The sequence below is a fragment of the Sphaerodactylus townsendi genome, linkage group LG01 (assembly GCF_021028975.2).
Source record: "Sphaerodactylus townsendi isolate TG3544 linkage group LG01, MPM_Stown_v2.3, whole genome shotgun sequence".
Classification (NCBI taxonomy): Eukaryota; Metazoa; Chordata; class Lepidosauria; order Squamata; family Sphaerodactylidae; genus Sphaerodactylus; species Sphaerodactylus townsendi.
Genome location: NC_059425.1, coordinates 17,316,234 through 17,343,544, shown reverse-complemented (window position 1 = coordinate 17,343,544; position 27,311 = coordinate 17,316,234). Strand labels below are relative to the sequence as shown.

At 48.2% G+C, this 27,311-nt stretch overlaps 1 protein-coding gene across 1 annotated transcript in view; it reads left to right on the top strand.

Moving 5' to 3' along the window:
- LOC125441361 (dual specificity protein phosphatase 10-like) overlaps window positions 1-22,129 on the top strand; it is a 31,979-nt gene extending 9,850 nt beyond the window's left edge. The window contains exons 2-4 of the mRNA XM_048511911.1: window positions 9,414-10,603; window positions 18,563-18,862; window positions 20,281-22,129. Coding sequence (XP_048367868.1) covers window positions 9,427-10,603; window positions 18,563-18,862; window positions 20,281-20,546 — 1,743 coding nt within the window. The 5' untranslated portion in view covers window positions 9,414-9,426 and the 3' untranslated portion in view covers window positions 20,547-22,129. The remainder of the gene's footprint in view (window positions 1-9,413; window positions 10,604-18,562; window positions 18,863-20,280) is intronic.
- Window positions 22,130-27,311: the final 5,182 nt, after the last annotated feature.

Below are 27,311 nucleotides of genomic sequence, written 5' to 3'. Positions count from 1 at the left end.
ACCCACCGTACCCTGGCTGCAAATTGTAATGTATATTAAGGCACCAGATTAAAGTGCAAAAAGACGAACCTTCACAAGCCTACGCCGCAGGAGCTTCTAGGCACATAAATGACTTTGCTTCGGTGCTTTCATTATAAGAATTAATCAAACTACTGCTCCTGGGACAGACTCTTTGTTTGGGATGGACAATCTAAATTGTATTTCCACAGTTGTGTTTCAGATTGTATTTATGCTGTACATATTGTCATAGGAAGTTTGCACGGCTTGCACTTTTCAGCACTGTCCACTTTAGCACTTCATTAAATATTTGCAGCATAATTTGGTGCCTTATTGTACATCACACTTTGCAGTCAGGGCACCGTGGCCTATTTCCAGTAAATGCAGTAATGTGGCGCATTTCTGAGCATTCTTGTAATCTTTTATGACACCCCTGTAAAGCCGATCAGTGTGATTATTCCCATAATGCAAAGCAGAAGGCTTATCTTGCTGCAAATCTTTGCAACAGCCCTGTAAGGTAGGGCAATATTGTCCTTCTGTCACAGGTTTGGCTGAGAGATTGCGGTATAAGCCTGCCCAGGCAAGTTCTAGGCACAACAATATTTGGCTCTGGGATGGACTGGACTTCTCAGTTTTGTAGTTCAGCCATTTGACCTGGTTCCTGCGATTCGTGAAGTGCAGCCTCCACTAGCTGACATGCATACGCAGCTGCAGAGCGGAAAGAGAGTAAGCAGAGGAATCAAACGGCAGTGAAGCGCAAGAGGTGCAGCCTCTTGAAATTTCTACACAAAGCTGAACCGAGCACGCTCTGAGCACAACGATCTTTCACGCAGCCTTGTTCAGCTACTTTAACACCTGTACCTTGAGTGGAAACACTTATCACAATTGAGGCATAATTGGATAGGCTGGAATTTCCTGATAAATTCTAAATCAGCCATTTCTAGCTGAAATCTCCCCTTTTGGCTCTGGAATAAAAGGTCATTCTGCAACAGCAGAATTTTGTAGTGGTTAAGAGGCAGGTGGATTCTAATCTGGAGAACTGGGTTTGATTCCCTGCTCTTCCACCTGAGTGGCAGAGGCTTATCTGGTGAACCAGATGTGTTTCCTCACTTCTACATTCCTTCTGGGTGGTCTTGGGATAGTCACAGTTCTCGTAGGACTCTCAGCCTCACAAGGTGTCTGTTGTGGGGAGAGGAAGGGAAAGGAGCTCGTAAGCCACCTTGACTCTCCTTGCAGGTATAAATCCAAACTCTTCTTGTTTGTTTTCCTAAACAGGCGTTGCAGGAAGTTCTGTAATCCAGAGTAAAATCCAAAAACATATTTCCCCCCCTTCATGGAACAACTTTTATTAAATAGAAGCAAACAAAAATATTTCAATATTTTATGTTAATAAAAGGTACTTTGGGGCATTGCTGAAGGCTTTTATGGCTAGAATCAACTGTCTGTTATAGGTTTTCCAGGCTATGTGGTTGTGGTCTAGTGGTTTGGACCAGCATCTGTGACCAGCTAAAACCACCAGACCACAGCCACACAGCCCAGGAAACTGACAACAGCTAGCGTGGTGTAGTGGTTAAGAGCTGCGTGGTGTAGTGGTTAAGAGCAGTGGCAAACCAGATTTGTTTCCCCACTCCTACATTCCTGCTGGATGACCTTGGGCTAGTCCCAGTTCTCTCCGAACTAGCAATAACTAGCATCCCTAAAAAGCTTGTATTTTGGGCAGCTGAGCAAAATGTTCAAGTGTTTCAATAAGACAACAGATCTTACTTGATAACCAAAGGAAGTTAGGTACAAAACACACTTTTTACGGGTGGTTGATTCATTGCTGCTGCTGCTGCCCTCTAAATGTCTTGGGCTTGCCACTCGCCTTGTCTTCTGGCTCTTTCACAGCAAAGGTGCGAACAAAGCAAAACAAAAGGTGCCCAAAGAAACTCCAAAGATGTGAGCAGTTTATTTTACACAGGGAAAAATCGGCTGCTGTTTGAGAAACGTTTTGAGCTGTTCTCGAAAGCAAGATTTGATCTCCCGAAAAAGTGCTTTGACACAAAACGCATCGTGATCGCTGAATACACACTGTTTACATATCTGAAGTTTCTTTGTGTGCCTTTAGTTTTGTTTTGCTTGTGTTTTACACCTTTGCTCGTTTGGCCCGTCTGTGCCATTCGTCCATAGCAAGGAAGGAAATCCTCACTGTGTAGCAGTTCTGAGATAACTTCCTAACTCAGAGATCCCGAAGTATGTAAAGGCAGCTTTGAGGAATCGACAGGAGGGGGGGCTGCGAATATTCACGGAGGGAGAAGTAGGAAGATATGGAAAAATCACACATGTACACTTACCAAGAACTTTTATATAATGTATTTATTTGATTTAATATGCCCACCCTCCAGGCTTGGAAAGCCCCTAAAACATCAATAAAACATACTACTAGATCTAAGCGGTGGTGGGCTTCCAATTCATAAGTCTAACTAATAACTACAACCATAACTCTGAGGGGCCCTGATGACTAAATAAAAGAAGAGAAGAAGATTTGGGATTTATATCCCTCCTTTCTCTCCTGCAGGAGACTCAAAGGGGCTTACAATCTCCTTGCCCTTCCCCCCCTCACAACAAACACCCTGTGAGGTAGGTGGGGCTGAGAGAGCTCCGAGAAGCTGTGACTAGCCCAAGGTCACCCAGCTGGGGTGTGTGGGAGTGCACAGGCTAATCTGAATTCCCCAGATAAGCCTCCCCAGCTCAAGCGGCAGAGCGGGGAATCAAGCCCGGTTCCTCCAGATTGGAATGCACCTGCTCTTAACCACTATGCCACTGCTGCTCCTGAGATCAAAGATTGGGACTGAGATCAAAGATTGGGACAGGCAGAGCTAGATGGTTAAGTGTAGTTGCCTCAACCACATGCTTGGCAGATCTGCTATGTCTTGCAGGCCCTGTGGAACTGTGTAAGGTCACTCTGGGTCCTGGTTTCCTCAGACAGAGCATTCCACCAGGCAAGCATGCTCCAGACAAAGGCGATGCACACCAATGAGGAGGAAGATGCGTGTGTCCACACCGCAACTCCAGAACTTCCCAGCTGACCTTGTGCTGGTCTAAATTTCCCCTTGGAACCTCCTACTCTGCCCTTGGAGGGAGAATTGGCAGTACTCAGCCCCGTCCACACATGTAGAATTATGTACTTTTAATCCACTTTCCCAATTGTTTGAAAGTGGTTTTTACTATTCCGCTCAGTAAAATCCAGCTGCAAAGTGCATTGAAAGTGGATTGAAAGTGCATTATTCTGCATGTGCGGAAGGGGCCTCGGTGAGTGACGTGGACCAGTGATAGAAGGCAGTTTCATCTATTCAGAGGGCAGTGAGAGAGGTTAGGGCTTTTCTGCCAGTCTGCTATCTCTTCCACTCTGTAGTGGCTTTGACCAATTGAACGATATCTTCAGAAAGTCTTGGGATAGAGCTGTCTGGCCAAGCAGTTGGTGTGTGAGGGAAAGACCCTCTCTCTAATTCCATGCAAGTGGTCAACTGCTTGTGAAATTCATCCAAAGCCTCTCGGTGCCGTGGCTTTCTTTTAGAAGAAGAAGAAGAGTTTGGATTTATACCCCCCCTTTCTCTCCTGCAGGAGACTCAAAGGGGCTTACAATCTCCTTGCCCTTCCCCCCTCACAACAAACACCCTGTGAGGTAGGTGGGGCTGAGAGAGCTCCGAGAAGCTGTGACTAGCCCAAGGTCACCCAGCTGGCGTGTGTGGGAGTGTACAGGCTAATCTGAATTCCCCAGATAAGCCTCCACAGCTCAGGCGGCAGAGCGGGGAATCAAACCGGGTTCCTCCAGATTAGATACACGAGCTCTTAACCTCCTACGCCACTGCTGCTCCTTTGTTTTAAACAAACAACCGGGCTTCTAGCCCTCATGGGTGCGGTGATAAGCATGAAAGTGTCTGAGCCGCAGCTTGTGAAATCTCCAGAGTCCAACAGTCTTGCTACGATTTCTTGTTGTCAGGGATAGGACTCTTGGCTCCTCTCCCTGGCTGGCAGGAACCAAATAAATTAAAACATTACGCAAGTGTTCTAAATTACCACCACCGGAATCCAGGTTCTTTTTTCCCAGAGGCACAATCTGGCAATAAGTATTACGCGAGCACGGAGTAAACACACACTCGGAACTGGCTTTCATGGTGTTGGCTCGGAACTGGCTATCGTGGTATTGGCTAACAGGCAGAAACTCAACTGGATTTATCTCACCTGCATCATTTTGGATTCCATTCCCTTCATGACTATCTCATTACATATTTATCCTGCCCTGCCTGCAATGATCTCATGGCTGTATACACGCGCCTTGGTTTTATCTTCCCAATCAACCCATATTAGGCTCTGAGCAAGATTGGCTCAGAGGCCAGTCAGTGAGGTTCAGGTCTGAGTGGGAATCTGAAACCAGATTTCCCTGCTCAACCTCTGGGACTCACCACACTGGCTCTCAAGGAATGTTGCCAGCTGAGAGCCAGTGTGGTCTAGTGGTTAGAGTACAGAAGGAACTCTAGTGGTTAGAGCACTCAAGGAAAAAAGGAAGGTACAGTGCATTAATTCAATAACCATATAACATACACACACACACAAAACTGAAACCCAGGCTATCATATCTATGCAAAATAAATTGCACTAGCAATATTAATACAAGTTGCATTGTGTTATATTTCCAACTTATTTCCAACTTTTACTGCCATCTGTTTTATCATCTGGTTGGACACTGAAATGTCACTGTTTTAAATTGTATTATTATTTATATTATTGATATTTTAACTGTTTTAAATATTGTATATGGTTTTTTGTTGTGGCTTGCCCTGAGCCGGGGACAGGGCAGGATATAAATTGAAAAATAAAAATAAAATAAAAATTTTAAATGTTTGTAATTTTATAATATAATTCAGTCTTCATGGCAGAATTATTATCATCATCAAACTTATATGCCGCTGTCCGCCAAAGGGTTCAGATATGATAGACTAATGGAAGATGCAGTCATGTACATAACCATACATACATATACTCATCATGTACTGTGATCAATATTAATAAATGCAATTCTATAAGATAATCATCAATTTAAGGTGTGGCATGTTTGCAGTTATGTACATTGTTGTACCTTCCATTAACCTATCATTCTGCCATAAAGCTTGAATTATAATATAACATTACAAACATCGTATAACAATACCACACTTATTGATATTGCTAGTGTAGTTTATTTTATATACATATATACAGTACTGGTGAGAGTATCAGACTAGGACAGGGGAAAATCTAGGTTCAGATCTCCACTGGCTGAGTGACCAGCCCTATACTCTCAGCCCAGCCTACCTTACAGGGTTATGCTGAGAATAAAATGGGAGAGGAAGAGACAAAATAAACAGCTCAGTGTCCTTGTGGAGCAGAGAGGTGAGGTATAAATGGAGTTTTTTTTTTTAAATTGCAGTGGTTAGGAAGGCTGGTTAGGGGTCAGACTACAGTATAAAGAAGGATACTTTATAAGAGAACTGGGGCTGAGGTGGTTGGCATGGAAACAAACGAAACTTGAGCGAGTGTCCGAGGCAGCAAGTTTACAAAGACATTTCAGCCAATCAGAAATCTGGAATCCAAGAGCCAAGTAGGTCCTGAGGGAAGACATACAAGAATTGGGGATACTGGGAAGGCACCTCCTCCTCTGGGAAGCCCCACCCACCTCAAAGGGTGTTTGTTGTGAGGGGGGAAGGGCAAGGAGATTGTAAGCCCCTTTGAGTCTCATGCAGGAGAGAAAGGGGGATATAAATCCAAACTACTCCTCCTCCTCCTCCTCCTTCTTCTTCCCTTCAAATATGCCAGTGGTAGCACAGAATCCATAGATGGAGCCAGTGCGGTGTAGTGGTTAACAGCAGATAGACTAGATCTGGGTTTGTTTTCCCTTCTCCTCCACATGAAGCCTGCTGGGTGACTATGGGCCAGCCACAGTTCTCTCTGAACTCTCTCAGCCCCACCTACTTCACAAGACATCTGTTGTAGGGAGAGGAAGGGAAGGACTTTCTAAGCTGCTCCTTACCGTTGAGAAAAGCAGGGTATAAAGCCAAACTCTTCTTCTAATACAACTTGAGCCAGGATCTAAGGCTAGAGGAAGTCGTTTGGAATGTCAAGGAACGTTTTGAACATGTGCCGTTTGAACATGTGCAGAGTGCTTTCCCTGGGGCTGGTGAATGCTCTCATCCAGTTTCATCATCCAGTTTCATCTCCAGGAAGCAGAGGAGGCCGGGGGGGGCGGGGGGAGGGCGGAGCAGAGATAGCAGTTCCTAGTTAGAAGATGCCTCTTGGAGGCAGACAGTGACAACCAATTCATTCCTCCGTTTCTTTTGTTAAGAGTTGTTAGCAAAAGACCTTTCATCCCCAAAACTCTGAAAAGGTGTTAAAGTTGGAGCTGGGCTGAATAGACCAGCGGTAGCTTAACTTAAACAGCGATAGAGCTAGACGTCAAAGCATCCCTGAAGCAAGCCGGGGCTACTTGTCTTGGATCCAGGTCATCCCAATGATGACGTTAGATGGAGCTGGCCGCATCTGCTGCGATCGTCCCTGCGGGCCACAAATCTGAGCCATGTGTTCTTTTGGTGTTTCCAGCCATTTTGGGGTCATTTGGCTCACCTTACTCCTGGCTTCCAGCAGCCCTCAAGGAAATATCCTGCCAGGAATTTCCCCGCTAAGTTCAAGAGCCAGTCTGCCCCGATCTTAACCAATATGATCCGTCAGCATTCAAACCCGGGAGACCGTGTGACTGCAGGACAGATAAGATGCCGGTTTTACATTTTAAGAGGGAAACAACAAAGCAGGTGAGTTTAGTGTAACAAAGGGAACAACCACAACAAACATAGTTCTAAACTCACTGGAAATGAATGCAGTGCAACTATATTGAGACAAAAGCCATAGGCTGAGGAAGCGCAAGTAAATAATACAGATTGAAGCATAATGTTACAAACATAGGATAAATGCTTCTGTAGGAGCAGCAGTGGCGTAGGAGGTTAAGAGCTCGTGTATCTAATCTGGAGGAACCCGGTTTGATTCCCAGCTCTGCCGCCTGAGCTGTGGAGGCTTATCTGGGGAATTCAGATTAGCCTGTACACTCCCACACACGCCAGCTGGGTGACCTTGGGCTAGTCACAGCTTCTCGGAGCTCTCTCAGCCCCACCTACCTCACAGGGTGTTTGTTGTGGGGGGGGGGAGGGCAAGGAGATTGTAAGCCCCTTTGAGTCTCCTGCAGGAGAGAAAGGGGGGATATAAATCCAAACTCCTCCTCCTCTTCCTTATGAGATAAATTGGTAGCACAAAGGGTGTATACAATCAGTCCTGCTTTCTCAGTCAGTATCATACAGGCCCTTTCTGCACTGGCCAATAAAAGTGGGGGAAAGGCGGGTTGCATGAACCTGGTCTTACCCCGGCCCCTTCGCATGGCTGGTTGTCCCGTGGACAGCTAGCATGTTGGCTGGGGCGTGTGCCTTCGCACGAAGGTGCATCTTTTTAAATTCTCTGCCTGCCTTTTTTTTTTCCTTTCTAGGCAGACAGGACCTGCCCCGCCCCACCCCCCGGGCCATGATACGGCCTGTTTCCCCTGCGTGGCTCCACAGATGGGAACCAGGGAAGGGTTTTTCAAGAATTGTGATTTCTGCAATTCTCTTGTTCATACGTGCCTCACGGCCGGGACCGTTCAGGGGGGAACGTGGAGGGGAAATGTGGAGCCAAAACGGGGGGAGGGGGACGTGGAGTGTATCCGCGTTAAGATCAGGATCCATGTGAAGTTCCCCCCCCAACCGGGTTTTTTACTGGTGTTATCCCGGTTTAATTGGCCCGTGCGAAAAGGGCCACATTCAGTATTTGGTGAAACAGGCAATAAAGAAAGTACAATGAGGTAAGCTACACCCCTCAAACGGTGCAATTAGTCAAACTAGTTCCTTCAGTCACTTTCTAAGTGATCATAAATAGTCAGAACGAGACAACCAGTGTAATAAATCTCGTTTTGCAGAGAAACAAGCCCCTTCTTCGGCTTTCAGACACATAGCTGTTATTCCGCTGCTGTTAGGAAATCACAAAAGCCAAAAAGTGCAAGGTTTTAAGCCTACATTTTAAGAGACCTATTGATGCCCAGACAAGCCATCGCCAGACATGGGGGTCATTTCTGCTGGGACTATCACAATCTTGATATCATATACAACACAGATTCATGGAGCAGAGCATGGGCAAGATGGATGCCAGTCTTAATTCAAGGGCTTTAATATCATGCTTGACGCATGACATCAGTCTTTCCCCTCCCAGATTAAGAATGCAGAGCTTCAGATAATGCCTCTCCTGAAGGCACGGCCACTTGAATCTGGTTCACAACAACCTGGCCTTCAGATTGTGCAGCTGGTTCTGGCTTCACAAAAAGACTCGCACCCTGATTTCATCAGCGAACCGGCTAAATCGCCCTGCACCCTTTTCCCCGAGCATTGACTTAATCTTCAACCTCCCGTCCAACTGTTAAGGATTGTCAAATTTCCAGAGGTTCTTTGTTTTAACAGTCCAAACTGATCAAGACTTGGAATGCCCCTGTTTTAATTTAATCCGCACAGCCAAAAAACCCCGGTCTGGGGCGCTCCCAGAGGGTCAATTTTTCCTATAACTAGACCCCCCGAATCTGTAGCAAATGACTCTTGGACTTCCTCCTTGCGTGTGATGTCATTTTCCTGTGCCAAGCGCTGACTGCTTTTTTCTTGCTGTCCTTGGACCTCTCCTGGAATTGTAAATATTGCCGTCCTTTCCAGTGCCCTTTTCTGTTCCCGGCGTCAATCATCTCTCTTATTTCCTAGGCTCTTCGGAATTCTGCGTGTGTTTTTGCAACTCACGAGTGTATTTCTATTATTTTTAATCCTTCAATAAAATTGTAACCTTTCTCCTCTTAATCCTGGTTTTGAGTGGCTTTCTTTAGGGCACAGATCTCGGTAAAAAACAGGTGTAGATCCCCTACCCGCCTCTCGCATTGAAGGTCTGTTCCCAGCAAATTCCCCAACCTCTAAAGGAACAGATCAGACCAATTCAGATAACACTGTCTTTGGAGGTATTACTTCCATCCAGAGGTGTAGCTCCAAGGGGGGTGGGTGCACCGGGCGCGTGCCCCTGTGGGAGCGTGGCGAAAGCGTTCTGGAGTGGATGGGGGCGTGGCAGGGGCGGAGGACGCACCAGTGCACCCGGCACTTCCCCCCCTTGCTACGCCTCTGATACTTCCATCCCACAATTCAGTGGGAGCACAACAGCAAGGCTTGCCCTTTGTGTGTTTCTAAGCTTCTTGACTAGAAATATAAGGATGTCCTAAATTAATCTTTGAAGAGCTAAGACTTGGCCTGTGCCCTTCTGACCCACCTGTTTCCTCTCGCTCCTTTCTCCGTGTGCAGCTCACCTTTCCCAATGCCTCCCTCGCCTCTAGAAGAACGGATCGGCGTGTTGCAGCGACCCAAGACGTTGGCCTTGCGCCTCAACCACAGTTTCTCCAACAACGGTGGCGGCGAGAGGCAGCAGCTGTCTCCGGTCCGCAAGCCGTCGGGCCAGGCCTCGCCACCTCCGAAGGGACCCTGCGAAGAGGCCCTCAAGACCGTTCTCCAGCCCAACCAATCCTACCCCGTTGACCTCAAGTTATCGACGGGGGGGACGCAAGGCCGCGTATCGGAGAGGAACCCTTCCCTGCAGCTGGGTCCTAAGCCAGGTGAGAAGAAAGGGGTGCCCGGCCCCCCACTGAAGGTCCTTTTGCCTCAGGCCAAGTTGAAGAAACGGTGCTTCAAGGAGAACTCCAAGCCGGTGTTGGACACCTCCGCCAGCTCCTCCTGCCTTTCCAGCCCCGCTAGCACCATGCACCCCTTGAAATGCGGCTGCCGGGGCTGCTGGCGGCTGATGCGCTGCGACGACACCAACCCCAAGTCCGGCCTGCGTTCGCTGGGATGCTTCTCCTGCCGCTCCAGCCTGCGTTCCTTGAGCTGCTCCAGCCCGCCGTCAGTCAAGAAGCTGGGCTGCCTGCCCTGCGCCCCGGCAGCCCTACGGACCCTGGCTTGCCTCGCTTGCAACCCTTCGGTCAAGTCCGTCAGCTCCTCCTGCAGCTTCTGCAGCAGCGACCCCATCGTGGCCTACGACCCTCGGGGTTCTTCGCCTGCCCCCAGCTGCTACGGCGGGGACGACGACGACGACTACAGCGTCCGCACCATCTGGCCGGACGAGCTGGCCAAGAAGATGACCAGGTCACGGGCCCAGCAGCAGCCGTCCCCCTTGATCCTGGACTGCCGGAACCTGGTGGAGTTCACCAAGAGCCACCTGCAGGGCGCCATGCACTTCGGAGCGGTGGATGCCGCGGGGCGGCGGCGCCTCCAGCAAGGCAAGCTGGCTATGCTGGATTTCATTTCCTCGCGGGGGGTCGGCGACGGCAGGGACTCTTCGCTCCAGCGCCTCTGGCCCAAAGAGCAGAACGGCTGCACCGGCGCAGAGACTCTGACGCTCCCTGCCGGCATCCCCAAACCCACCAAACCGCCCTCCCCGAATCTGCATCTGGTCTTGGATCTGCTCAACAAAGATGGACAAGAGGGGACGGGCAGGAAAGGTAAGCAGGGGTTGAAGTGACTGGGGGTGCTGATCGGGGGTGGGATGCAGGGAAGCAGGGACAACGGGCCAGGTGGCTGAGAGAGCCAGCATGGTGTAGTGGTTAAGAGCAGCTCCAATAGTCTTTGGGATTATCCCTCAGAAAACTAGCCCTGCTATATATCTGCAACAACTTATTAATTACAATAGCAGATGGGTCATGACCAGAGCAAGGTGTAACTCTTTTCCGTCAGCACATCTTCAAGGTCGATTCTCTGGTATTCCACAAGATGAGCGTCGCTGTCAATTCTGTCCTGATACAACTGCCACACTTGCTTCTCATATGCTGCTCCATTTTTCAAAGTACAACAACATCAGAACCAATTTGAGAACTGTGTTACCAACAGGATTTATGCTCCTCTCTGATAAAACAAAAATGGCTAAGCTTCTAAATAGCTCTAGTGTGGAAATATCTGAAGCTGTTGCTATGTTTTTGCTCGGTGTACTGCAAGTTGAGCAATAATGATCTTTTTATTGTATTTGAAATTCTTGGCACTGGTTTTATGCCTAATAAAGGTTTTTGGATTTGGTTAAGAGCAGGTGGATTCTAACCTGGAGAACCGGGTTTGATTCCCCACTCCTCCACCTGAGTGGCAGCGGGGGTCTATGAGGACAAAAAAAAAATGCTTCCAGCATCCAACGTTTAAAAGTATTTATTTAAAAAAAGAAAACGTTGACAAGCAGACTTTTATCACAGCCCCTGATTAAGAAGAAGAAGAAGAAGAAGAGTTTGGATTTATATCCCCCCTTTCTCTCCTGCAGGAGACTCAAAGGGGCTTACAATCTCCTTGCCCTTCCCCCCTCACAACAAACACCCTGTGAGGTAGGTGGGGCTGAGAGCATGCCCTATCAGTTGTTAAAAATAGGCCAGGCTCATCAGCTTAGGATATTTTAGCTGTCTACAGATTCTCCATTACCTGGAAGAAGTCCTTCGGCTCCTTAGGTGAGCACCCGGTCAAAATGGCTGCCCTTTCCAGACTCCAGGGCAGAGCTCTGTTGATCTCAGCCCCAAGAACAGCTCCCTCTCTGCTCCCAAGAGTGTTATCAGCTCCCAGTCCCCACCCTGCTGACCTGGCCCATCTGGGTTAAGGGATCTTTTCCTGCTGGACCCACGTATCTCCTTCCTGATGTCCTTCTATCATATTAAGTCATCCACATCTGTGATACCTGCTTGGAGAAGGGCGGGGGACCTTAACCCATCCCGCCAGACTGCCACCAGATCCCTCTGAAGACGCCAGCCACAGATGCAGGCGAAACGTCAGGAGCAGCAGTGGCGTAGGAGGTTAAGAGCTCGTGTATCTAATCTGGAGGAACCGGGTTTAATTCCCAGCTCTGCCGCCTGAGCTGTGGAGGCTTATCTGGGGAAATTCAGATTCGCCTGTGCACTCCCACACACGCCAGCTGGGTGACCTTGGGCTAGTCACAGCTTCTCGGAGCTCTCTCAGCCCCACCTACCTCACAGGGTGTTTGTTGTGAGGGGGGAAGGGCAAGGAGATTGTCAGCCCCTTTGAGTCTCCTGCAGGAGAGAAAGGGGGGATATAAATCCAAACTCAAACTCAAAAAATGCTACCGGAACACGGCCATGCAGCCCAGAAACCCCACAACACCCCAGTGATCCCTGTTTACTTGCTGTCCTGCTGATAGACTCCCTGACTGTCCTCAGTTGGAAACAGGGCGCTGGACCAGAGAAACATTTGGTCCAAACCAGCAGGATATCACCAGAGACCAGCAGAGCGCTCAAGTGGAGACGAGCCCCAACAGCAGAATATTTCCCGCCCCACCCCACCCCTCCCGCCCCCAGAATGATTGTAAATCAGGTTGCAGTCTAAAAACCTAGGACATTTGGGGTTAACACTTCTCTGCCCTTCTTTGGGTGACTTCATTCCAACTGGGTGACCAGATGGCAAGGGAAGGGGGAGGGGGGGCAAGCTTCACCCCGCCCCCCTCCAGCACCTGCTCAGAACCTATTGAACCAAAAGAAACTCTGCCCAGCTGGGACCATGACATCATCCCTCTGACCTTCTTGCACAGTCCGGAGCCCCTCCCCACTCCTTCCTAGAACTCAGAGTCACAAGGGGTGACGGTGTCGTTTTACTCAGCAGATGTTTGGGGCAGGAAAACAGAGGGCCTTGCCCTGCCAGTGCCTGAGAACAGCAAAGGAAATGTTCTGGAAAAAAAAAAGACCACAGCATGCTTGGGGCGGGGAGGGAGGAAAGTGGAAGAAAGGGGGAATTGCCATACAAGACAGGGATAGTTTTTTTGCCGAATGGAGCAGCTTTGGAGATACAAGGCGGTGTTTGGCACGGAGGGTGGGGAGAGCACTAGATCTCTGGAGTGTGGATTTATATCGCCCCCTTTCTCTCCTGTAAGGGGACTCAACGGGGCTGACAATCTCCTTTCCCTCCCCCGCCCCACAACAAACACCCTGTGAGGTGGGTGGGGCTGAGAGAGCTCTGAAGAACGATGACTAGCCCAAGGTCACCCAGCTGGCATGTGCACAAGCTAATCTGGTTCACCAGATAAGCCTCCACAGCTCAAGTGGCAGAGCGGGGAATCAAACCCGGTTCTCCAGATTAGAGTGCACCTGCTCTTAACCATTACACCATTGAAACCTTCACAATGGCCTGTTATCTTGTAATTTTTTGGGGGGAGGGGGGATCCTTTTCCAAAAAGGCTCCCAAAAATCCTTACGGTTCCTTTTTGCTTTATTCTATAAGAACTGGTTCTCCAGGATAGAGACTCTGGACTGTTACTCTGCTCTGGTCTCAATACCTTCAATTAAAAGCTCCAGGTGAGGCCTGCAGTTCACCTGGCATTACAACTGATCTCCTCGTGACGGAGATGAGTTCCCTTGGATTAAAAGAAAAGTTCAGAAGGCTGAGTCTAGGGCAGCTCATCCCTGCCGATCTCCCTCCCTGAACTCCGACCTCCAAGGGTCCACTCCCCAATTTCCAGGACTGTCCCAACCTGGAGCTGCCAATTAGAGTTCCATAGAGTTGTTGAGGAGAGTGCTAGAGTGTCCCTGGAATGATGCCAGCGCTTCCGTGTCAGTGTGGAAGTGATGTCATCATGCCAGGCGGGCCGATCACTCCCCCCCCCCCGGCCCCCACGCTGGACCGCTTCTGCCTGCGGAGCAACTGAGGGATGGCAGGGGGCCCAGTGAATTGGCAGCAGTTGCCCGCTAACACCAGGAACCTGGGAACTCTTCTGGCCATTTTCTATCAGTGACATAAGCAGTATTTATTTACTTCTTTCACACCCTGCCTTTCTCCCGATGGATAGGGTTGCCAACATCCAGGTAGCCCCTGGAGATCACCTGCTATTACTATTCAGCTCTAAACAATCAAGATCAGTTCTCCCGGAGAGAATGGCTGTGTTGGAGGGTAGACTCTAGGGCAGTGGTTCTCAACCTAGGGGTCAGGACCCCTAAAGGAGTTGAAGCACGGCCCTTTCACAGAGGGAATTAGCCCTAAGACTCTCTACATCAGTGAACATATCCTTCACAAAATGGATAAGCATTATTATAGGGTTGGAGGGTCACCACAACATGAGGAACTCACTATGATAAGGGCCTGCCAAACATTAGGAAGGTTGGAGAACCACTGCTCTATGAAGTGCCAACCCCATCTGCCTCTCCTCCCCTAGGGTTCCCAGCTGCCTACTATAGTCTGTCCCAGAAAAAGATGTTAGTAGGGTTGTATATTCCTTTACCACAGAATTCAACATGCTGGACCTTCTTTGTTGTAGAATGCTCTGCCTGGGTCCTAGTTCCTGCTGCCCTCCCATCCATTTGAAAAAGTGAAAGTAAAAACATGTTTTGGCATTCAGTTTCATTATGCAACATTATGCAACACAGCAGTAAAAAGCGGCGCATACAAATGAATGATAATTCTCATGTGCATTTGGGACTATATTCAATATGGGAAATAGACCAATCTTCACAGAATTGCTGCCTCTCAGCTAACCATACTTTTATCTTTTCTGAGACACATTATATAGCAGGCGAGCGATCTACTACTAATTAAACCTAAACACTGTCAGCGGAAAGTCAAGCTGAGTCCTTCAAGAGGCTTTCAATCAGGCCTGGCCCAGGCGTGGGGAACAATCTGTATTTTTGTGCAATGATGTCACATCCGGCTTGGGTGGAAGTGCCAGCTTCACACGGGTGGGGGGGGGGTAGGGGGAAGGGACACTCTATCACTGTCCCCCCCCCCAAACTCTATAATCTGATCTTAAGTGAATACCGCAGTTCTGTCGTGGCACAGAAAAAGACCCGATTTCAGCCAAAGAATAGATGTAGAACCCAAGAACCTACATCCATTTTCTAGGTTGGTCGATCCAGAACCTGACCCCGCCCCACTGAATTAGGATAGCAATTGCTGAATAAAAGTTCTGCTGATTATGGCCCTCATGCTCTGCATCACACACACACACACACACACACACCCCGCACACACACACACAAATAAAACTTAATGGTGGTGCTGGAAAATGACATCAACTCATGGCCAGCTTATGGTGATAGTCAAGGAATGTTCAAAGCAAGAGGTGGTCAGAGGTGATTTGTCACTGCCTGGCTCTGCATAGCAACCCTGGACTTCCTTGGTGGTTGGGTTTCCCATCCAAATATTAACCAGGGTTGACCCGGCTTAGCTTTTGAGATCTCCTCAAATCAGGCTAGCCTGGGTTATCAAGATCAGGGTACAAGGGAACAAATGACACCAAAATGGTGGGCAGAATAGGAGGCTGGAACTGACAAGTCCATTCTATGAACAGTGTTGCTCCAGTTGCATTCAGGGAAGATCTCTTGCAGGAGGGAACAGATCTACCAGATCCAGCCTGTCTCCTTTTATTTCTTAAAGCCAGATCCTCCTTCAAGGAACACGTTCTCTCTCTCTCTCTCTCTCTCTCTCTCCCTCCCTCCCTCTCTCTCTCTCTCTCACTCTCACTCTCACTCTCTGCCCCTTGTACCAAATAATCACTTGCATTTCTACCGGCAATCTGAACAGGATAAACCAGTCACGTCTGCAGGTTTACTTGGGATGAGGATTATAATTGCTTTGGCCTGAATACGTCCCACGCTACAATGCTGGTTTTTACAAGGAAGTCTTGATCATTATTCATGGGGGGTGATCTATTTTCCCGGAAGTTCAGTATGATTATTTTCCCCCACCCCAGTCCTCTGAACCCTGCAAATCCTTAGCTGTTTTCATTGCTATGGGTAATGTGTGGGAGCTATAGTGAGGCAGTAGTTAGAGTGTTGGAAGACCCAGGTTAAAATCCCCACTCTGCTATGGAAGCTTGCTGGGTGACCTTGAGCCAATCACGCTGTCCTGGCCTAACCTACCTAACAGGGTTGTTGTGAGGATATAATGCAAGAGAGGAGACACGTGTCAGTTGCTTTGGGTCCTCAATGAGGGGGAAAGTGGGGTATAAATGAAGTAAGTAAAGAATTATAATTCAGGCCAAGGGTGTGTGGGGCTTCTGGGGTTGAGGAAGTGTAGAGTTAGAAGTAGCAGTTTTGGAACAACAAAGGAATAGTGTGTCTCAGAAAAAGATGTTAGTAAGGTTGTATATTCCTCCGCCACAGAGCTCAACATGCTGGACCTTCTTTGTTGAAGAATGCTCCACCTATCTAGCCCTTCTCCCCCCTTTTGAAAATAAAAATAAATTTTGGCATGTGGTTTAATTATACAACATTATATGTGCAATAATGCACAAAATAATGGTTTTGACAAAGGCAGAGCATAAAAATGAATGATAATTCTCATATTTGTTTGGGACTATATTCTAATACAATTTCCTCAAGAGTTGCACCTTAACTGACTGTACTAACATCTTTTTCTGAAACAGAGTATACAGTCTGACGCGTAAAGCACAAGGGTTCAAATCCTGCCTCTCCCATGCATGCATGACTTAAGCCCTCCTGCCTTCATCAATATGAGAAGGATGTTGGCCTCCCTTACGGGGTCGCTTGAGGGTTTTGTGGTTTGACTCGAATCCAGTAGTACCTTAGAGACCAAAAAGATTTTCAGGGTCTGACAAAGGAAGTTTTAATTCTCAAAAGCTTATTCCCTGAAAATCATATCCAAGGCATTACTGGTTTCAAATCTAGCTGTTCTCCTGCAGACCAATATGGCTAACATCTTACCTTTTTGAGGGTTTTATTGTGCATGATCATGTAGACAGCTGGCATAGTGTAGCATTTAGAGCAGTGGTTCCCAAACTTATTTGGCCTACCACCCCCTTTCCAGAAAAAATATTACTTAGCCCTGGAAGTGGTACAGGTACTTGTAGCAATTAGAAAGCAGAAACACTGGCGTTCCTGCCCAGGGACATGGGGTACCCCTTGTCCCCGGGCGCATCGATTGAGATCACTGTGGGGGGCGCCAAAACATCTTCCTACAGAGCAGGATTGAGCAAGCCTAGATAGCAGGCACTGGAAGCAGCCTGCTCCCAGTGCCTGTTGTAGCCCCGCCCACTCTGTACCGTGGCCTGGAGTGTCCAGGGGCGGGGGGAGGACTCACTAAGGCTCCCAGGAGCAGGACACGAGGAGCTCCGCCTCCTCCCTCTAACCCAGCATGCCTTATTAAGCCTTAAAATTAAGTGTGGCATTACTCCAGAAGCCTTCATCCCGGCAGCTGGGGAGCAGCAGTGCACAGAAAAAGAGCAAGAAGCTGAGCAGGAGCCCAGAAGCAAGACGAAGATGATACTGGCGTTGCTTGAGTAAACCTTCAGATGGGGGGGGTGACTTGTGAGATTTACATGCTTAAAGAGTTAATTCCCCTTGCACTGGCTTGGAGCTGTTTCTCAGGCTAGCAACCTACCTCTCCACAGGAGGGTTGAATTTGTGAGGAGACACAATCAGGAAAGTGGTGGGGAGAGCCATGCCTGTTTTGCTGGGGGTAGGTGATTTGTGAGAGATGATGCTGATGTTTGCTTAGTAAATGCCTTCAGATGGGGTGACTTGTGAGAGATTTACATCACTTAAAGAAGTTAATTCCTTGCTTTGGAGCTCTTTCTGAGGCTAACAACCTACCTCATAGGGTTGGTGTGAGGACACAATTAGGAAAGAGAGTTGGTGGGGAGAAAGCCATGTATGTTTTGCTGGTGGTGGGAGGTGTTTTGTGAGCTGCTGCAAAAAATCATTGTTTGGTCGTTGTGGGGGAGGGTGGTCATCCATACCTGGGGTGGGGGTGGGGGGGGCACCAAACTCAGATTTTGTCCCCGGGCTCCAGTTTGCCTAGATTCGCCCCTGAACAGAAAGATATATGTATTAATGTTTCTACCTGTGGCCATCACCGCCCCCCTGGATCGCTGCAGCACCCACCAGGGGGCAATGGCGCCCACTTTGGGAATCACTGATTTAGAGTGTCAGAGACCCAGGTTCAAATACCCACTCTGCCATGGAAGCTCAATGGGTGGGTGACCTCGGGGCAGTTACTCTCTTGGCCTGACCTACCTCACAGGGTGGTTGTTGTGGAAATAAAGCAAAAGAGGGCAGAAGGGTATTCCGAACTACTTGGAGTCCTGCACCTGGGTGAAAAGCGGAGAGCAGATCTCTAAGTAAACCTATGCAGTTTGAACCCTCAAATGTGCTCTATATGAACATAAGAACAAGCCAGCTGGGGCAGACCAGAGTCCATCTAGTCCAGGTCTTCTACTCGCAGTGGCTCACCAGGTGCCTTTGGGAGCTCACATGCAGGAGGTGAAAGCAATGGCCTTCTGCGGCTGTTGCTCCCGAGCACCTGGTCTGTTAAGGCATTTGCAATCTCAGATCACAGAGGATCAAGATTGGTAGCCATAAATCGACTTCATAAATCTGTCCAAGCCCTTTTTAAAGCTATCCAGATTAGTGGCCGTCACCACCTCCACCTGTGGCAACATATTCATGACATGCTCATTGCTGTTTTGACCGCAGGCAGCCTGGTGACACCAGAGATTGCAGATGGGCCGGAGGATTTGGGCCCGCCGCTCACGCCTGACCTGGAGAATGCTGAGCTGAGCCCCATCCTGCCTTTCTTGTTCCTGGGCAACGAAAGAGATGCGCAAGACCTCGAGCGGATGCTGAGCCTCAATGTGGGGCACGTCCTCAACGTCACCACCCACCTGCCCCTCTATCACGCTGAGAGCGGGCGCCTCCGCTACAAGCGTCTTCCAGCCACCGACAACAACCGCCAGGACCTGCGCCAGTACTTCGAGGAGGCCTTCGAATTCATTGGTATGGCCTGCTGTGTTGGCAACCAAGGGCGGGGGGGGGGGGGGTCACAGCGGGGTAGAAGCCAGCAACACAAATCCCTGCTCTTTTACAGACCTTGGGCGAGTCACACACTCTCAGCCTGGCCTACCTTACAGGATTGTTGTGAGGTTCAAATGGAGGAGAGGAGAGGAAGACAGTTTTGAATCACAAAGTCTATCTGGAAATCCTGTCTGAGGCTATTCATTTCATGATTTGCCATTAAGAAGAAGAAGAAGAAGAGGAGGAGGAGGAGTTTGGATTTATATCCCCCTTTTCTCTCCTGTAGGAGACTTAAAGAGGCTTACAATCTCCTCGCCCTTCCCCCCTCACAACAAACACCATGTGAGGTAGGTGGGGCTGAGAGAGCTCCGAAAAGCTGTGACTAGCCCAAGGTCACCCAGCTGGCGTGTGTGGGAGTGCACAGGCTAATCTGAATTCCCCTGATAAGCCTCCACAGCTCAGGTGGCAGAGCTGGGAATCAAACCCGGTTCCTCCAGATTAGAATTTACTTGCCTTTGTGGCATAGTACATACATAGATAGGCCTTCAAAGCATCAAAAATATAATCCATTACAATAATTAAAAGGAGACACAGTTGACTAACATTAAAAAGTAACAGAAAACAAAATTATAAAAATACATATGTTATATATTTTACAATACCTCAAGTTAACGCTTATCCCTAATAACGTGAAGGTTTATAGTGCCCTGTAGGAAACTAACTACCCCCTCACACAGGTCTGCGGAAGGGCTAATAATAAAATAATTGTCACAGCTGCAATTTGTTGCATATTAACATTTTTGATCATTGGTATATGATGTATATTATTACAAGTGATGCTTTGAATTCTCACTGGACGTCAAAAACTATTATTTATGATTATGAGCTGAGACATATATATCACAGCAGATGACCTTCAGAAGTGATTTATATTGTGAAGAAAATAATAAAGTAGCACAAAGTCTGAATTAACAGGACAAAGCGCCCTTTATTTTTATACCATGTTTACATTTAGCCCCAACCTGTGTTATCCTTTTCTTTTCCTCCTGAATTGACTTCCGTGTTGTTGTGACTTGACTTTCTGTACTGATTTAGGAGAATGCAGCTTTATGTGTGTAAAGTTTCTTTGGCTGCTCCCCTAAAGCCATTTGTTGCTCATCCTAGGCCAAGGGTCTGCAACCTGCAACTCTCCAGATGTTCACAGGGACTTACAATTCCCAATTGGCCATACTGGCAGGGGCTGATGGGAATTGTCGTCCATGAACATCTGGAGTGCCATAGGTTAGCCACCACTGTCCTAGGCGAAGATGGAAGTGATCGTTTGACCCCGTGTAGGGTGAAGTCATGTGGTTCAGCCTCTTGTATTAACCCCGCCTTGTTTCTTCCTCCCGCTACTGCAGAGGAAGCTCACCAGAGCGGCAAAGGCGTCCTCATCCACTGCCAAGCCGGCGTCTCACGCTCGGCCACCATCGTCATCGCGTACCTGATGAAGCACACTCTTATGACCATGGGCGACGCCTACAAGTACGTCAAGGGCCGGCGCCCAGTCATCTCCCCCAACCTTAACTTCATGGGCCAACTGCTGGAATTTGAAACGGACCTCAATGCCGGCATCACGCCCCGTATCCTCAGGCCCAAACTGGCCGGAGTGGAGACCGAGGTGTGAGAACGACAGGACGGCGAGGAGAGCCGCAGCCGCCGTCAATCTCAGGACCTGGGAGGGTGGGAGGAGTGGGTCGTGCAATAAGGGACCGATGGGCCAACCAAAGCATGGTGCACGGGTTGGGGGTGCGTGTTGGGGCTCTACGGCTGCTGGACCAGATCCCTCAGAACGCCAGTCTGCAACTGCCTCGAGGCCCCACTGACTCGCACATACTCCAAGTACTATGAAAGCCGGTTTCCATGGGCCTGGCTTCAATTTGGGAGGACCTCGTTTCTACGTCGGCTTCTCAAAACTTTCTTATCCGGGTTGGGACGGGGAGTGGGTGGGGTTTGTGTGTGGCCGTGTGATACTGCCAAGTTTAACTTATTGGGGTGGGGAGTGTGTGTGTAATTTAAGGGGGGGCTCTGCCCCTTTTCCCTCTCCCTTTTATCCAGATGCTGCTTCCCCTTCCCACCCTTTTTTACCATTTTGGAGAAAGAACTGAGGGGGTGGGGCCCCTCTAAGGATTCGGATATGTGTATAACAGGGAGCACAGGTTTCTCCATTTTTTTTCTTCAGATTTTAATGCTCAGGATTGCAGAATCTCCTCTGGATTTAACACTTAGTGTGGAATGAGAAGATTTTGGGGAGGGGGATGTAAACTATAACACCTTCCCGCATTTCTTTGCCGAGCAGGGAAGGGACCTCATATCTTATTTATTTACTGGAACTGCACTGCTGTTTGTTTGTTTTTAATTTTGAGGTTCATTTATAACCACCAACCTGTTGCTAATATATGGGGGGGGGGATAAGATGGGGGGGGGGAGGCATTGAGCATCTCTTTCCTTTGTCCCACCCATAAGAGTTTAGACATTTCCCTCTGTCCCACTTCTCAGGACAATATAGTATAAGGATGAGTCTTCCGCTTTTAAGGCCATGGGGTAGGAACATTGGAACTGTTTTTTTGGGGTGGGGGTCAAGACCAGGGAAAGATCTCCCTCCTCTAGGGTTTACTCTGGATTTCCTGGAGCAAAGATCCTGGGAAATTCAGTACGGGGAGTCTTTCTTGATCTTGAGATGCAATATACTTGTGTGTTTTGGGGGTGGATTTTCACTGTTTTGTTCCTTGCTGCCTGGTGCTGGAAGGCCAGGGTATATTAGTGTGTGTATGTGTGTCATCGGTTGGCGGGTTCCCTCGTTTTGTTAGTCTTTTGGCTGTTTTCCCTTGTGGCATCTGAACCCATCACCAGCAATGACTTCTGGGAGGGCAGGTGTGGTGTTTATGTATAGACGTGGTACATTGTAGAGGGGGTTGTATAGGCAGACCCCATCAAATACCGCCTAAAGGGAGGGATGTCACCCACAAAGCTGTGAGATAACATGGAGGACACAGGAAAACATCCCACCACTTGATCAGGAATGTCACATGCCTATTATTTTCCCTAATATCAGATTTGGGAGGTGTTCCCATAATTTTTTCAAACACTCCCTCAGAATCCTAAGAACAAGCCAGCTGGATCAGACCAGAGTCCATCTAGTCCAGCTCTCTGCTACTTGCAGTGGCCCACCAGGTGCCTTTGGGAGCTCACATGCAGGATGTGAAAGCAAGGGCCTTCTGTGGCTGTTGCTCCCGAGCACCTGGACTGTTAAGGCATTTGCAATCTCAGATCAAAGAGGATCACGATTGGTAGCCATAGATCGACTTCTCCTCCATTAATCTGTCCAAGCCCCTTTTAAAGCTATCCAAGTTAGTGGCCATCACCACCTCCTGTGGCAGCATATTCCAATCCTAACAGCAAGCTTCAGTATCAACTCCGAATTTGAGCAAACTCCATTCTCCATCCTGGAAAATGTACAGTGCATCAGAAGGTGATTGCAGAAAGTAACCTGTATTTCTAAAAAGCTCGTCTGTCCTGTCTTCCACCCACAGAAGAGTGTTTGCTGGAGTCAGCTCTACAACATATAATTGTGTAAACCGGCTGTAATAAGATTGCCTGATATGCAGCTGAGTAATCTGGGGCCACATCTAAAAAGGCTGTGATTATAAAAGATGCACTTAAATATAATCCCCTCTGCAGCCATCACAGGAAAGCTGCATTTCCCCCAACGCCCCACCTCCCCGCCCTCTCACTTGATGCTGGTCTTCAAAATCCCTGTTGTAAACAATTGTGGAGGGGAGAGGGGAACAATGCGCCTAAAATTAGGCAAGTACGTTTCAAAAAGTAGATGGTGGAAAATGTGAAGGGCTGGATTTGTTCTGCTAATCCCAGTGCCAGGAGGCAGGCAGGAAAGCATTACCATGAATGGAAAAGATTTGGTAAGAACAATTATGGCGGTCTCAGACATGCACATGTTCCACCAGTGGGGAATCTGCACGCTTGCCTTTTGGAAAGAGAGAAATACGGAGATTTCCATCGTACCCAGCCTGACTGACACCATATATGCCCCACAACAAAACAGTTGTCGGGCTGGTTCCTGACTAGTGTTCGCATGGATGCAGTAACTTCCTGGCTCGTGTTTCCGTGGATACAACATTCTCACAAAATGGGAATTTGCTGCCTCTCCTTTTATCCACCATAATAATCAAGGCAGGTGTACAATAGGCACTGTCACAAATATTACACCCATGCATACTCCAACTCACTAGGCGAGTATCACTTCAACATTATCTTATTATCACAAATATACAAAAAAAAATGTTGGTAAGTACACCGTCAGGTATGGCTATAAAACCTCTAGATTAGGTTTTTATTTCGGCAGTCCTTTGTCAAGCCAATCTGAAATGTACAAATACAAGTGTCAATATATAAAAGTCTGTCTAATTCTTTCATTTTCATATAATTAACAAAAACCCAAAGAACCCTCCCATATGCACTTACAATTGTTGTACATGTTGCAGAATTCTCTACTGACGGTGTACTTACCAAAACATTTTTTGTATATTTGTGATAATAAGATAATGTTGACGTGATACTCACCTAGTGAGTTTGGAGTACGCATGGGTGTAATATTTGTGACAGTGCCTTTCCTTTTATGGCAGTCCAAAAGTCCCTCCTGTTCCTGGGTGAGGGGGCCCTACCATCCTCCCAGGAATAGTGTTTCAGGGGCCGCCTTGGGAAGAGAGCAGTTTGGAAAATCATTCCTGTTAACAAATTCTCTCTGTTCCTCTTTACCCAGTGGTGGGATTCAAATAATTTAACAACTGGTTCCAGTGGTGGGGTTCAAATAATTTAACAACTGGTTGCTTACAAGCACCATTTTAACAACCGAAGCGGTACGAACCTGCTGAATCCCACCACTGTCTTTACCCCTTTTCTCCATAAACTCCAGCCATTTGTTCTTTTCCCTCTTGTTAGGAATTTGGTCAAAACAAAATTCTTTTGATCGAAGAGGAAGTCTAAGGGGAAAAGAGGCAAAAGGGCAGATTTTTCAGAATTTCGCTCTGTAGGCCCTGACGGAGTGGCAGTGTGTTTCTGGACCTTCCTGTCCTCCTATTTGAGCATCGCCCTGTGGTGTGTAATATAACACAACTGTGAGGGCTGAAATTACGAAAACCAGGCCCGTGCAAAGCGGGTAGTAGGCCTAGACCAGATGGGAAATGTAGGCCTTGTTTCAAACTACTCGTTGAGTATTTTTGTAATCAGTGCTAACTGCATATGATTTATGTATGTGTATATACATGAGATCCCCTTTGACTCTCTCCACAATATGCATTTTGTATTGTCGAAGGTTTTCACGGCCGGAATCACTGGGGTGCGGTGTGGTTTCCGGGCTGTATGGCCGTATTCTAGCAGCATTCTCTCCTGACATTTCGCCTGCATCTGTGGCTGGCATCAGATCCTCAGAAGATGCCAGCCACAGATGCAATCTGAATAATTCAGGCATCTTCGCTCTAGCCTATAAGGCTCCACCAATATTTCTTTACCAAAAGGATCCCCTGAGGCAGTAGGCCCCTCAAAATCATGGGCTTATGCCAACTGGCTCACCTGCTCATCCCCCCCTCAGTTCCGGCCTGACAAAAAGGTGCATTGATTTCTAATCAAAGGGAAAGCCCTCTTTTCAAAGAAAATAAGAGCAATCAATGGCTATATCTTTTTTAAAAAAATGAATTTGGGGAAAGACATTCCCTTCCCAATAAAGAACAGCCTATAAACATAAAGCAAGTTTGCTCTGCAAAGCAAATATTGCGTCCATGGAGATGCTAGCCAGGATCCAACCTTTGGTGTGTCCTCACCTCCTTTGCCGACGTTTCACTCAATGCTACCGCACCAGAGATGGGTGGTGGCGGCGGCAGTGGGCACCCGACGGCTTCCCCCTTTCGTAAAAAGATTTGTCCTTCAAGTAAATGGGAATAGCTCTCTCGGTGCAACTGAGCAGGAAGTAGATGTGGTCAGACCCCTGTCAGGTTTCCTCTCCCTTCCAGCCGTTTTTCTTTGGCTCTCGTCTTTGTTATTTATTGGGCCCATGTGTTGGGCCTCAGCTGTAATTTATTAAACGTGATCTCTGTTTTATAACAAGGTGGTCCTTCTCTCTTGGGAAGCGGGGGGCAGGCTCTGGGGAAAATGAGGAAGGGGATCAAAAAGTTGGACATACCGAAAGAGCAACAGGGACGTCTCCATGGAAGCGGTCAGGCAAGTGAAACAGGAATATGTTAGTTTCCAGTGGGCAGTCGTGTTGGCCTGCAGTAGAAAAGCCAGATTTTGAGTCAGGTACCACCTCAGAGATCTGATGAAGGGAACTATAATTCTTTACCCGAAAAATCTTGTTGGGTTCTGCGGTGCTACTACACTCCTATCTAGCCAAATGCTAGAAAGTGTCCATGCATACCCCCTAACGGCTTTGCAAAAGGCATGAGAAAAGTTAGGTTTATAGTCTGTTTTCTCTACCATGAGGAGTCTCAAAAGTGGCTCATGAACTTCTTCCCTTCCCCACAACGGACACCTTGTGAGGTAAGTGGGGCTGAGAGAGTTCTGAGAGAGAACTATGATTGGCCCAAGGTCACCTAGCAAGCATCATGTGGAGAAACGGGAAAAAACCTGGTTCACCAGATTAGCATCCATCACTCATGTGGAGGAGTGGGGAATCGAACCCAGTTCTCCAGATCAGAGTCCACCACTCTTAACCACCATACCACACTGTAGGGATAGCAGTTTAAATCTGGCTTTAGTAATCTGGTAACAGATTGCTGGCTGGATCAGGGGTAGGGGTGCCTCGCGGCTCTCAGTGCTGGAACTACAATTCCCATCAGCCTCTGTCAGCATGGCCAATTGGCCATGCTGGTAGAAAACTGATAGAATAGTTCAGGCTATCTGGAAAACACCAGGTCTGAGCTGGAACAGTGCGACTGCTCTGTACACCTCTTGCTGACAACAGGGTGTTTCCCAGATCACAAAGCTCAATACCATTACCATGCACAAGCTCAATAGTCAGACTGAAGACCCCGCACAAGACCTTAGGGGACATCACACCTACGGACATCTTTCTAGGTTGAAAGCATAGTCCAAAGTTGTACATTTTACACTGAACCTTTATGACCTGGCTCTCATCAGATTAAAATAATATTTTCCCACAGCACAAGGAGCTCTGCCCCGGGTTCCAAACTTGTCATCACATGGGAAAGCTTCATCCTTAGTGGAACATCCAAACTACACCCCGAGCTGAGCTCCTGGTATCTGGGTTGAAACTGTCTGTGAGCTTTGCTCAAAATTTCACACTCCATGCAAGACAACTCTTGATTGTCCAGATGTAAAGGACGCCCCCTGCTGGCAGGCAAAAAGGATAAGAGCAGCAGTTTCCAAAATGTTTGCTATGGTCACTCACCAGTCCAAATTTAGTTGGTACAGTAAGCCATCCATGGGCAGCCAAGGTGTTTTGCTCCCCACGGCCAGTGTTCCCCAATCTTTCGTTCACACCTTTTTCTCTCACCCTTTTGCTTTCTTATGCACTTAACAGCTCCTAGCAACTCTTCGGCCTCCCCTCCACCCTTCTTCCCACTGCTGAAGTTATTTCTCTCCAGACCAGGGGTCTGCAACCTGCGGCTCTCCAGATGTTCATAGACTACAATTCCCATCAGCCAATTGGCCATGCTGGCAGGGGCTATGGGGATTTGTAGTCCATGAACATCTGGAAGCTACCGCAACCTATATCGCTGAATCCATCCATCCATCCTTGTTGAAAAAGAGGGGGTGACGACAAGAATGTGAGAATTTGTCAAGAAGGAGTGGAGAGAATCAACCATGCAAAGGGTAAAGGTGGCCATTAGGGAGGGCTGGCTTTCCAACAGTGGCGTATTTGCTAAAAATGACGCCAGGAGCTATCCCACCCAGCTCCCACCGCAGTTGAAGGCCAGCAAGCCCTACTCGCCCCACTGGCAATCTCCATGAGGATTGCAAAGATGGTGAACTGGCCCCACCACGATCTCCATGTGGAAATGGGAGCATCAAGGGCTTTGATCCAACTCTTAGTTTTAATTAGATCCAAGCCTGGCTCAGACTGAAGCCAGCTGCTCTCATCCTTCTCGCTTTATGTTGTTTGGCGTAGGGCCAGCCCCACATCGACCGCCATGCAGAGATTGCGGGTGGGGCAAGCAGCGCTTGCTGGCCTTCAACTGCATCCCAGTCCCGAATTCTGTGGAGATTTCTGGACCAAAGGGTCTGGGTGATAAATGTGCCCCCAAGAAGTGGCACCTGGGGCTCAAGACCCCTCCCCCTTCCTCAGATACTCCAGTGCCTTTAAAGGCTCCGTGTTCCACTTTTTGGGAACCACTGGAAGAGCCTAGAGATTGCAGAT